The sequence below is a fragment of the Pavona decussata genome, unplaced genomic scaffold (genome assembly GCF_977016875.1).
Source record: "Pavona decussata unplaced genomic scaffold, jaPavDecu1.1 SCAFFOLD_21, whole genome shotgun sequence".
Lineage (NCBI taxonomy): Eukaryota > Metazoa > Cnidaria > Anthozoa > Scleractinia > Agariciidae > Pavona > Pavona decussata.
In genome coordinates, this window is record NW_028145444.1 from 3,937,501 (window position 1) to 3,950,231 (window position 12,731).

General features: G+C 40.3%; 1 protein-coding gene and 1 long non-coding RNA gene across 3 annotated transcripts in view; one reads left to right on the forward strand and one right to left on the reverse strand.

The window, feature by feature from the left end:
- Window positions 1–939, forward strand: part of LOC146486297 (uncharacterized) — a 1,353-nt gene extending 414 nt beyond the window's left edge. Inside the window, exons 1-2 of the long non-coding RNA XR_014860237.1 lie at window positions 1–737; window positions 780–939. The exon at window positions 1–737 is cut by the window's left edge and continues 414 nt beyond it. This is a non-coding gene — a long non-coding RNA (uncharacterized LOC146486297). The remainder of the gene's footprint in view (window positions 738–779) is intronic.
- Window positions 1–12,731, reverse strand: part of LOC146486296 (protein white-like) — a 28,706-nt gene that overhangs the window by 5,099 nt on the left and 10,876 nt on the right. The window contains exons 5-16 of one of the 2 annotated variants that reach the window (XM_085100037.1): window positions 11,965–12,063; window positions 10,977–11,143; window positions 9,792–9,863; window positions 8,420–8,522; window positions 7,971–8,036; window positions 6,788–6,828; window positions 5,872–5,977; window positions 4,424–4,555; window positions 3,235–3,327; window positions 2,796–2,853; window positions 2,172–2,249; window positions 1,179–1,284 (exon numbers count right to left, since the gene is read on the reverse strand). In XM_085100037.1, coding sequence (XP_084956163.1) covers window positions 1,179–1,284; window positions 2,172–2,249; window positions 2,796–2,853; window positions 3,235–3,327; window positions 4,424–4,555; window positions 5,872–5,977; window positions 6,788–6,828; window positions 7,971–8,036; window positions 8,420–8,522; window positions 9,792–9,863; window positions 10,977–11,143; window positions 11,965–12,063 — 1,121 coding nt within the window. The remainder of the gene's footprint in view (window positions 1–1,178; window positions 1,285–2,171; window positions 2,250–2,795; window positions 2,854–3,234; window positions 3,328–4,423; window positions 4,556–5,871; window positions 5,978–6,787; window positions 6,829–7,970; window positions 8,037–8,419; window positions 8,523–9,791; window positions 9,864–10,976; window positions 11,144–11,964; window positions 12,064–12,731) is intronic. The other variant, XM_085100038.1, reaches the window with a different exon arrangement.

Here is a 12,731-nt window from a genome sequence, read left to right on the forward strand (position 1 = left end):
GATGGGAGCACTCACCTCCCACCAATGTGGCCTGAGCTCGATTCCCGGAATCGGCGTCATATGGGGTTGAGTTTGTTGTTGGTTCTCGTCCCTGCTCCGAGAGGTTTTTCTTCGGGTAATCTGGTTTTCCTCTCTCCTCAAAAACCAACATTTCTAAACTCCAATTCGATTTGGAAAGTGTCCCCAATTAGCGCTCTGCGCTAAATACATTGAAACTTACATAAAGTGATTTATTTTAATTTTATTTAAAGGGTATTGCCGCCGAAAGAAAAGTATTCTCTCCTGACTGTGAACACCTGATTAGTCAAATCCGTGACTAGTATCTCCAGTCGGTTTGGTTTAGTCGCATCTCATGGCAGTGAAAAATAAAAACGACATCCACAGCACGAGCGCGGCTCCTGAACGCAGCAAAACATAGTGTACACTCTGTGGATTGCTGTTGGCTAATAAGCTGAGATAACAGATTAGATCTCTGAAACCAGCAGAAATACCGAAACCATGACAACCACGAAAATGAGGGGTGTATTACTATAAATTATCTCATGTTTATCTGACATCGAACCGTGAGGAAGTTAAGGGAAGAAGGAGATGGCCGGGGCAGACAACATGGAAAAGAGAAAGATAGAAGTCTGAGTGTGACGGAAAAGGAAGGGCTGGACAGCAGCATTTGTGGGGAGGTGTGAAGCGGGACTGAACTGGGAAATTGCCCGTAATACAAACAGTACAAATAGGCGGGGGTCCCTTTACCCCCTCCCCCCCAAACATCCCATGAATTAAAGAACTTCTCAAGAACTTTTAGGAGAATGGTCACACTCCTGGACTTTATATACAGAATAAAAACAGTTTCTACATTACAAGACCAGTAAGGAATTAAAGACTTGCTAATCGTCGTTAATTGATGACAAACATTTAGCTAAATAAATAATAACCAAACAACATTTTGGATAAAAAGTTTGAGCTAAATAAACAACAACAACAACAACAACAACAACAACAACACTTCAGATCACTGCCACCGTTACACAATAGTTGCCGCGTGGAATGTTTGTTTTTCTCTTTCACTTTCTCATGTGTTCATTAATTTGTGAGTTCAAACGCGCTTTCGCCGAAAGTAAAGAATATAAGGCGTTCGAGTCGAAGCGCTCGTATAGCTAGATCTTCGAGTCGAAAACACTCACGTGTTATTAACGTAGAATCCCCCAAGCAGAAACAGCGGCAGAATCAACGGCGCACTGATGGAGGATGCGATAGGTACAGTGGGTGATACGGTGGAAATGATATACCCTGCAACAAGAGCAAAGTAGTGACTTAAACAACATGTAGGGTTTGCTCAATCCAGAAAAATCCCTACACCTCCTCACAAACGGCCTTCACGGACCTACAAAGGAACAGGAGGAAACCTCAGCATGGTCTGGTTTTGGCTAATTGTCGGAACTTTTAGCTGGACTTGTTTGCCACCCTGTTTTCCAGTCTCAGACCATTCTCGACACACGCTTGTTTCCAGACGTGGCGTTTGCGTATTTAAAGTAGTCAATTGCATTTTATAATAAGGAATGATACTTTTCGACCACACACAATTTTTCAAACTAGAGGGCAACACAAAACCCAATTTTTGGACGAAACTTGCAACATTTGCAAACATCATACCCTTTAGGGCAGTAAATACCTTTTGGAGAATTTCTCTGGGCGTAATGTGATCCAGGTTGTTGGGTAGTGCGTATTGCGGGTGGGGACGGTGGTGGTGGGGGTGGGGAGGGGTTAGCGATTGGATGGACAGGATGTAACACTAAACGTGGTTATTTTCATACTTCGGTCTCAATTGGTTCCAACGCATCAGTAACATCCACACGGGCAATTACAACCTCATTATGGTCTGTTCGATGTAAATCGAAGTCGCGATGTTTGCTTTTGATGTTAGGATTATCTCAGAGACTAAAAGGCTGTTCTTTTTTAAAGTCGATCGTCATTACATGATGATGTCTATCGTCACGTGCGCGTGTGCAAATAAAAATCTAGCGATTTCGAGCGTGCAATTATTCTGCCTTTTTCGAGGTAAATACTTGTTTAAGAACATCCCTAACATTTACGAAAAGTACAATAATGGTATTATTCCTCATTGGACGAACTTCATCGTTATGATGCAAATAATGAATTAATAAAATGGGACAAACCGTAGGACACAGCAACCATGCTAACCAAAGCGAGTATTCCATAAGTGTAAACGAAACTAAGCACCTTGTTTCGCAAACCTGAAAAGTATAAAATTATAAAGGCTAAAACTTTTAAAGACAGAGATTGTTTTTGGATTTGCAGACACAATCAATCAATCAATCAATCAATCAATCAATCAATCAATCAATCAATCAATCAATCAATCAATCAATCAATCAATCAATCAATCAATCAATCAATCAATCAATCAATCAATCAGTCAATCAATCCATCAATCAATCAATCAACAGTCAGTCAGTCAGTCAGTTAATCAATCTATCATCAGTCAGTCACTCGGTCAATCAATCAATCAATCAATCAATCAATCAATCAATCAATCAATCAATCAATCAATCAATCAATCAATTAATCCATTAAGGAATCAAACAATCAATCAGTCAGTCAGTCAGTCAATCAAAAAATGGTCTTGCAAGATTATTGTAATAATTTCTCCGTCGAGCCGACGAGGTTTGTCTCAGCTATCGCCTAGTTTTGATTGCCTTTTTGGCGACGCCTTCTGGCCCCAAGTTCATATCGGAAAACGTCCAAGAAAACCTCCATTACCGCCATCATTTTTTTCTTACCAATCATCCAATACCCAATGGTAATTGAGATGAGCGGATAAAGAACAAAGAAAGGCACCTGTGGAAAAACAACAACCAAAACAATAATAAACAAACAAACAGTAAGAGTGCGTTTATTTTTAACTTTTGTTGAAGTTCATTTCATGCTGTCCTGTCAGGAGGACTTCTCTCACTGATGACTTTTGTTTCGCGTCTCAAACTTATGGCAAGTCTCTGTTTATATCTACCAAAGACTGTATATATTACACAACCCTTATCGTTTCAAACTTCATTAAGTATAACCACTGAAAGTCGATGAAAATTGCTCGTTTTAAGGCTAAAGGTGCTATTACGCGGCTGTTCCTCTGTTTTCAAGTTTCACATGCAAATCAACCCCATGTTACATCCGAAACAAATTTAAAGACACCAATCACCATGATAGGCTTGGATGAATACCTACCTCAGCAAGGGTTTTGGACAAGAAGTAAACATCAGTACGATACATCCCATTGTGGTGTTCCCGCAAAAACACAGATAGTTCGACGGGAAATACCTAATAAAGGAAAACTGATATATAAGATAAATAGGTTAAACATCATGGTGTCCAAACAAGTTTTACTGATGGATAGGATAAGTAATTTAACCAACATAGCTTCGTTTAACAAGAGCAATTTATCGAGATCGTCTTTAGGCAAACGCATGACCCTAGTTAACATGAGGGCCAGCCGTCGAGATCGCTTGTCTTTTGAGGGAATTCACAGCAGGTAATAATCAAGTAGATTTGTCTCAGTCGTCATTTATGAGGTTTCTTGATCCAGAGCGGTGCAACTGGTCCGACAACCTGACTACAATTTTTGCAAAATTTTCGAACTTCTCTCTGTCAGGTTCTTATCGAAAACAATCTGCCTTGCATCAGCCTGTTAATTCTCTCTACTGAACACCGGCAAACGTCCGTAAGCTCAAAAAGCACTCAGGGGCACCCAACGGGAACATTTAAGCAAAATACCTAAAATGTTTTTTCCTGTGTTCCAAGATCATTTATTTGGGCCTTTATAGCCCAAGCGCGGTATCAATGGGTAAGAGTCGGTCCATAACTGACTGTACGGACCTCGAACTCGGTTAGTAAGAGGTACTGATATCCACCGAAATGAACCGTTGGCTCTCACTGAAAACTGAAGATGTGACAAATCCTATGGTAACCGACTGATTGTTTGACGATTCGATTCTGACAGCCGAACCTCAGACTGACTCTTCTCGCTTTTCATGGCGAAGAAAACCTCAGATTTTCTTTACAACCAAATCTGAAATACTGAGACTACAAAGACCGTTGAGTGTCCATGAGCATTGTTCCTGTCGGTGAATCCTTCGGGGGAATAAAAACAACATGGAGTGCATTGAATTCAGTCCTCAATGCTCTGCTCGACCATACACTACTGTGCAAGCGCATATTGAACTAAAGACGTAACAAAACCTATGGTATTACTGTCTGTTTGGCGATTCGATTCTGGCAAACGCAAGCTTAGCAGACTGACTGTGCTTGCTTTTTACGCTGAAAATTTTTGAATTTATTTGATAATACCGCTTTAACAACGTCACGGCAAACAGAACTGAAAATTAAATGCAACAAACAGCGGTTCAAAAACACTTACAAAGACAACAGATCCAATGTTGTCAAACGTGATACTGCCAAGAAAAAAGAAAAACGCTCCAGAGATGTTTGTAACGCCAGCTTGGTTGATCTTTGTTTGGAAGTAAATAATTCCAGTTAAGAGACCTACAAACTGAAGACGAAACATAAGGTGAGAAGAACAACTCTTCTTAAACACAGGCATGCTGTTAGAGGCCGCTGTTGTTAGCCGGGTACATTCAATTTTCTCTGGTGGTGGAGATATGGTGCTACTCTAACCTGTGTGTGCGACAGAGTGGGGAAGATGTGATTTCTCTCGGCTTACGCCGCTTTTTCTTCGAACAATTAAAAAAAAAAAGAAAAAGTAGTAAGCTACACCGTCATCAGAGAAATGTTGTTTACTCAAGTTTTATTCTTCGATCGATTTCGTCTGATAACTTCAGACTTCATCACGTAGTTGAACAAGATTACATAGGGAACTTCCTTTATACATAACTCTTCATGCAAAAAAAATCACCACAAGAATTAGGTGCAGGATATGACTAGTCAATCCTTCGTAATGTCTTCATTTTTGGAAGGCGGATCGGCCGCCAAAAAGATATATTAGAGAGATTCAGAATCACGTCTACGACAAACGGCAAACTTGAGATTCGAGTTTATGTTTTCTTGAAAAAATTAAATTGTCACACAGATAAGAACAGTGCAAAATAATTCTGACTTTTGATGCTAACGCAAAACTACTCAATTTTACTGAGAAACTGAAAACAGCGAGTGGTAAATATAGGGTAAACTTGGTCACGGGGTCATTTCTGTCGTTTGCTGTAAACGTAATTCTAAATTTCTTTATTCGCGCAGCGCGAGGATAATATCGCCAGCTACGCAGGCTAGTGCAGCTGTGATTAGCGAGTAGACGTAAGATCTGAAGGCCGGTGGGTGGTTCAACCTCTGTCGCCTTGTTGTTTTTTCAGACTCTATATTGTTGCCCATCCCCCAGGAATATAAATGGGTACAACTCAGTGGGTAGCACTACAAGTAGATACTTTATCATGCTACAGAGCTGGGTTTTACTGGTTCCGGTTGACTAGGCCTCCAGTGGCTCGTCCGAGACCTTACCTCCTTTATTTGTATCAACTTTCTCGAAGAGACAAACACTGGTATACCTGGTGCCATTTCTCGTTTTTAGAAAGGTACACACTTAAACTGAGAGTTTGCTTGCAATAAAATGACAGAAAAGTATTGTATTAGAGATTGGAAAGTTGTTATTTATTTCATTTTTTCATCCTTCGAAGAACATATTCGTTACCATTTGATAAAGAGACGACTTCCCACCTGAAGCCCCTTAGGCTCTTTATTTCGTTGTTAATCAACTACGTAGTAACGTCCCGAAATCCCAACCCTTCGCGAAAAAATGGAATCACTAAATACCGTGAAAGCAGAAAGATTTACGGTTTTGTAATCATTGGCACTCACTATACTCTCGTAGAGTCTAATTTTGAAGATAACATCATCTCGATTATTTGTGATCCAGGATCGCCAGAAAACAGAACGAAACTGCTTGCACCAGGAAGCTTTGTACCTAAAGATTAGGAATAAAATCAGATAATGGCCATACAAGGAAAAAAAAAAGATTGAGCAGCGCATGAAAAGTTTATGTTATCATTTGACTTTCACTTCATTTACTGAAGCATTGTCAGTTATAAGCAATGGAAATCATTCGCTCAATGGCTAATTCATTCGTTCGTTCATTTATCCATCCATCCATCCATCCATCCATCCATCCATCCATCCTTCCATCCATCCATTCATCCATCCATCCCTTCGTTCGTTCGTTCGTTCAGTCACTCACTCACTCACTCACTCACTCACTCACTCACTCACTCACTCACTCACTCACTCACTCACTCACTCACTCACTCACTCACTCACTCACTCACTCATTCACTCACTCAATCACTCAATCATTCACTCACTCACTCACTCACTCACTCACTCACTCACTCACTCCCTCCCTCCCTCCCTCCCACCCTCCCTCCCTCCCTCCCTCCCTCCCTCCCTCACTCACTCACTCACTCACTCACTCACTCACTCACTCACTCACTCCCTCCCTCCCTCCCTCCCTCCCTCCCTCACTCACTCACTCACTCACTCACTCACTCACTCACTCACTCACTCACTCACTCACTCACTCACTCACTCGCTTGCTCGCTCGCTCGCTCGCTCGCTCATTCATTCATTCATTCATTCATTAATTCGTTCGTTCGTTCGTTCGTTCGTTCGTTCGTTCGTTCATTCATTCAGTCAGTCAGCCTGTCACTCCGAAACGTTGTTATAAACCGTATTCAAATGAGTAAAATAACAGAAAACAACTGAAAGATGAAAGACTCACGGTGAGCGACGGACTGCATCATCGTCATCTTTGAAGGAGTCCTGAAATGGGAAAGATTGTGTAAACATAGAATATGGAAAATCATATCACCTAATTAAATCCACCCTTTCAAAATGTCTTTGTTTTGCCCCTACTGTCTCCTACAAGTTAACCAAAAAGGGCAGGATCACAGGCTACCACACACAACTGATTGGAATGGCATATGTTTCTCAGGCTAGCCAACAGCCCGCACAACACAGCAAAATGAAAGCTGCCTCAGTTCTGCCAAAAAATGATAATGCGGCTCTGAAGTTCCCGACCTCTAAAAGAATTTTCAGTAGCTCAGGTGAGCCGACGTTCGTGTTACTAGTGCACTTCTCAACCATTTGACCTACAAAGCGACAATGGAAACGGTGTGTGAGTGAATCCCTTCTTATGTGTGCTACAGGAGTTTCCTGCAACAACCATCCGTAGCATGTATTGCACGTAAGAAACAGATAAACGAGGATATCAGGGTTTCGACAATTAATGGTTTAGAACCATCCTCAAACATTCTAAGTTAATGACAATGTGACCCTGAGAGGTTACCTACCGACTCAGGGAGACTGCTAAAGAAAGATGACGGGGTTAACTGTCGGAAATTATCGAAAAAAAATGAAACCCTAGAAAGGTACCAGAATATCTCTTTTTGCATGATGTGTGGCTGATTCCTTTTCATCTCTAAGAGGTACCAAGAGTTGCCTGGCAACTACTTGCTGTGGTATTGAATAAATGAATGATCATCGCAGTTATATACGCAACTTACATCGCAAAGGTCATGGGTTCGAATCCCGTTCAAGCTTGAATTTTTTTTCAGGCTTTCTTTTCGCAACTGCTTAATTAAGTTGCGTATGTAACAGCGATGATCATTCACTCCTTCATTCTTTTTTCGACGAATTAAGTTCGACTAAGCCGATTCGACGTTTGCCCCAGGCCTCGGTCTCCGCAATGTCAAACTCACCAGATATTCAGCAACCTTTCCCTTCCCAGTACCATTATCCTTCAAAAGTCCTGAGCCCATCCGCCCCATTGGCCTTGACTTGTCACTGATGGAGTTTCAGAGTTAAGATGCCTTAATTGGTCCTTTTCTTATAAGAAGAATACACAGGGCTGCCACTAGGTGAGCCTCTAAACTCGTGTTTGGCAACAGATATCAGATAATCACCTGTCTTTCTGCTGTTTCTGGGTCAGTATCTTTTGCTTCACGCGAGCTGTACACGCCACAAATCTCCTGAATAGAAGCATTTAGAATTCACATGAATGATAACAAATAACATTAAAGTTTCTACTTCTGTACATGAATTACAGAGACAGGCGGTGGTGTTGATACAGAAATAGCTCTACATTAAATTTCGTGATACCAGTAAACCTTCCAACTAGTACACCTCTCGTGCCTCTGTATTCGTTTACGTGATACCGGTTCAAAATCTCATATATTGTTTTACAAATACTGTTGGTGTACAAACAGGGTTGCAATATACACGTATTAACCCTAACAACAACGGCGGCAACACTGTTACCCCACCGCTGCCAACAAACCGACCACCTAATTTGCTACTATCATTGCCGGCAAATCAATTTCTGTAAGAGGAGTGAGGGGCAAGAGACACTAACCTGAACCCTCTTACGACAGGTTTCCTCATCGCCAGGCTCAATTGCCAAGGTATGAACAAAATGATCCGCAGGATTGAAATTGAGGGGACAAGGATAACCCAACCTGTGCAGATATAAAAGGAAAGGTATTGTAGGATACCCTTGAAGCCTAGTCTCCCTCGCAGCCGATTTTTAGTGCCTTCAGGAGAAGCGTTGCGTGACGACACTAAAAACGGCTGCTGGTATAAACCTATTTGCAATAGACAATAAGAATATCAACAAATACATACATCTTTATAAAGTGATAAAATCGAAAAGGGGGTATTTTCAATTCAAAAATAGAATTAAGAGACTATAAACTAAAAATATGACAGCTTTGATCGGCATCTAGGAGGTAAGAAGAAAACAGATTTTTAAAAGCACGTAGGGGAGGAGTGCTCCCCTAGACGGCGGGGTAAGCAGTTCCAGTCCTTTGCGGCAGGAAATTACATTGATGGTATGAGATATCCGTGCAGAAGTGCCCTGATATTATTGGGGAAACGGTCAATAACAAATACCTAAGTGGATATTTTACTGCTATTATTCAATTAATTCGCATAGCTATCACAAGAATATCCCCTTCACCCTTAGCCATCAGTAAACCATCTCCAAAAAATAAGGGGAGAAAAATCTAAATCTTTATTATTGTTTAGTTTAGTATCAAGAGAAAATGAGTTTAGTATCCAAGGGCTGCTACAGATAAATGTTTTATCTAAATGTTAACCCAAGAAATATACAACTGAATCTAAGTATAAAATCTTCATATTCGAAATTAGAATGATTCTACTTGAATCAATTGGAAGGAAACTAAGTCACTGAGGTTTCGTGTCTGCATTGATCCGGCATGAAAAATGATACTGAGGCTTTCTAGAAAGCGCTGGTGTTATTTGTTTAGTCATGTTATGTGTTTTCATTTGTGATGGTAACCTCTCTTAAAAACACCGTGGGCTTAGATGACATGTTCTTACGCTGCTCCTCTGCTATAGCTTTTTGGAAGGCTTTTCAAAGCTGGTGGGCCAACAAAACGGAACTATCCCTCACATTATCAAATAGTATGATTCTATATGAGCTTTTTGACAGTATGGAACATAAACGCGCTTCTAATTGAGAAGTTCTCGATATACTGCAGCTGCCTTAACACGACGTAAACCTCTCCGTTTTGACAGTTTTCTCACACTTCTGTGTGAAAAACGGAACATTCAAAAAGAAATAGCTATTGAAAATAAGACTATTACTACCTTCAAAAACACCTTTCAACATCCTTTTTGATACGCATTTGTGACGTGTTTGTTTCCTTAGCAATGAGTTACAGTACTGTAATTCAATCGTACTAAAACGGTTTGTGAACACTTACCTGTCAAAATACTGGATCGCATCAGCTGTAGAACCCATGTAAGCTGTTCTGCCCTCAGACAATAGCAGGATACTAGAAATAAAGGTACCACAGATACTTAGTTTTTAAGTGGAGTAGATCAGCGCTACATATCACTGTTAAGAAACGTTTTTTATAACCCCGACAAGGTACAAGCATTAGCTGGAACAGCTGAAGGGAAAGCTCAAGAAATTGCGTAAACTGATTAATAACAAAAGAACACGAAAATAAGTCCAAAGAAAAAGCCTCGATTCTTAATTCTGCACGAGTTACAAGTTCTTGTGTCTGAACCAGAAGTCTGATTAGACAACGCCAAATTGCATCTATAATATTTTCAATCGAATGTCGTAAAACCAAAACCAACATCACTCTGGCCAATCACAAAAAGACACAAACAGCATAATGAACCGATTACCATTTTAAGCAAAGAGATGTAACCGGTGCCCAGCGCTTGAAAACGCGTGCGAACGAGGCGCGATTGGCTCTGGTTTTGTTTCTCATTGGTTGGGAAAGTGGCTTGAATTTTGCCAACCAATCACAGAGCGTAGTAATACAAAAACCAAACCAAACGTAATTACCTTCGACACTCAAACAATTTCGCTCTATTTTCGCGAGCCTATTATAAATCCTAATGTGTCACATAACGCAATATGTTCCCGTTAAAAATGGGACATATCTGATTACATTCCCTGAATGATATTCCCAAAGTTTTCTAAATTTGACTTTCTTCTTTGTCTCTAACAACATTATTAGCAGGAAATTTCAAGATTGATGAGTGTTTCAGGACATTAACTCACTTGTGAAAAGTTGAAAGACATTGAAATGACGACATCCCAATCGCACTTTCAGGGGAAATATTTGAAAGATAATAAAAACAACCTTAGTTTATTTTGCTTTAGAAAAATACGTACAAGAAAATGTCATTGGATCTGTTACTGACTTCCTTTCTTAAAGCTCGCAGTTTTCCTCGACCCGGCTTGGTCTTGGAGAACTTCTCAAAACAGATAACGGTCTGGGACAATTACCTATGAATATTTTGGCGCTTAATAAACGTTATTTTTTATTGTTTATCTACATATACCCTAGAATAAGTACCGATATGGATGCTGGGTCAATGTAAAAAAGCAAACCTCGAGAAGCACTTTATATATTGTCATATCAGATTACCTGTCAAACATGGCGTAGACTTCAGATGAAGGTTGATGAATGGTACAGATGATAGTTCTTCCCTGAGCTGCCAGTTGCTGCAGTGCTGTAACCAAACTTTCTGCCATGAAAGAATCAAGACCGGAAGTTGGTTCATCAGCAAACAGCAATAGCGGATCTGCTATGACCTGATGAATGAGGACATTTAAATATCAAAATATCAACGACAACTAAAGAATGCAAGGACTCCTCCTATTCTATTCTGTCGTAGTTGTACCTCGTATAAGAGTTGTTACCAATGAACACGGCTGGTCAGTTTAATGTTTGTACAAATATTTCGACAACAATAAAAAAAATATTTATACACGGTTAGATTTAAAGCAAGAAGCGTGTAGGGTGGTGTACACAAAACAAATAGAGAACGGAAACTTCTTAAAATTTCAACTGGCAGAGAGGCTTTTCATTTGGCTTTTAACAATGCATTACCAACGATTTAAACGGGTGACTGCCATGAAACAAATCCAGCTAGTGGTCAGAGAGAAGACACATAACTCGACCACACTGCCTCTTTATTTGCAACGATCTTTCATGGTTTTCAGTGTGCCACTTAACCCTGGCAACAAAATCCTGTTAAAACCAGGGTTATACCCTGTTTTACGTCTAGTTAAAAAAAAACGGGGTATGCTGGTTCTTGAACTAGACCCACTAGGCTTGAACCCTGTGTTCAAAAACTCCGGTTACCGGTAACCCTGGTATTCCAGGTAAGTCTGGTAACCCTCGTTCTGCAAATAACCAGGGTTACCAGGGTATAACCAGGCTCTAAGACTTCTTTTTCAACCGGGGTTAATAACCAGGCTATTTTTCAATGCATCATTTGTAATATGCATGATGGAAATGGCTTGTGGGCACATTGATAATTATGACGCATACTCAGTCATTTGGAAATTAAACTCATGAGGTAGCGTACATTGACGCACGCGAGAAATCACTTTGGTGCATATTATTATACCTCTGAAGCAAATGAGAGCCTTTTCTTTTCTCCTCCAGAGATTCCACGCAGCCGTCCTGGTATTCCAATGTATGTATCAGCACACTTTGCCAGGCCAAGCTGGGAAAGAAAACCAACACTCTAATTAACTGGCCAACACACAGGGACGTACTTTAGTTCATTGAAATGCTACAACTTCATCTTTGTGCCGTTGCAGTCAAACAGGTAAACTGAGCAAACCGGTCTTGGACTTGCGGTACGTCTCAGGAAAATCACTGCTGATTATGGAAATACTGGTGGGAGGTTTCTTTAAATTTGGAAGGAATTCAGTTCCAAAAGCACATAATTTGTTAAACCTTTTAACACTTTCTAATTGTTGTTATACCTTCAAATGAGCAGGCCATGAGTGAAATACATAAAAGGATCTGTGAAAATGTCATTAAACTGAAATGAAACTGAAAATTGAACATCGCAGGAAAACCTACCACATTCATGCTGAGTTGCTCCCGGAGGTATTGTTGGGTAATGCTTAATTTCATTTGTTGAAAGATTTGTTTACATACTGCATGAAACTATCTGTATACGGTCCCTCACACAGTTCGTACAAAGTCAGCATACGGAAAAAAATACAAGGACGTTGCATGATGTATAAGGTCCGTAAATAAAGGACGTCAGAGTATGCCAAGAAAAAAGTCGGATCCTATATACTTGGATGACGATTCCGTACAAAAACTATAAAAGGAATAATGTGCATCATGCAGTTCGTATCATCGGCGTCTTTATACGTC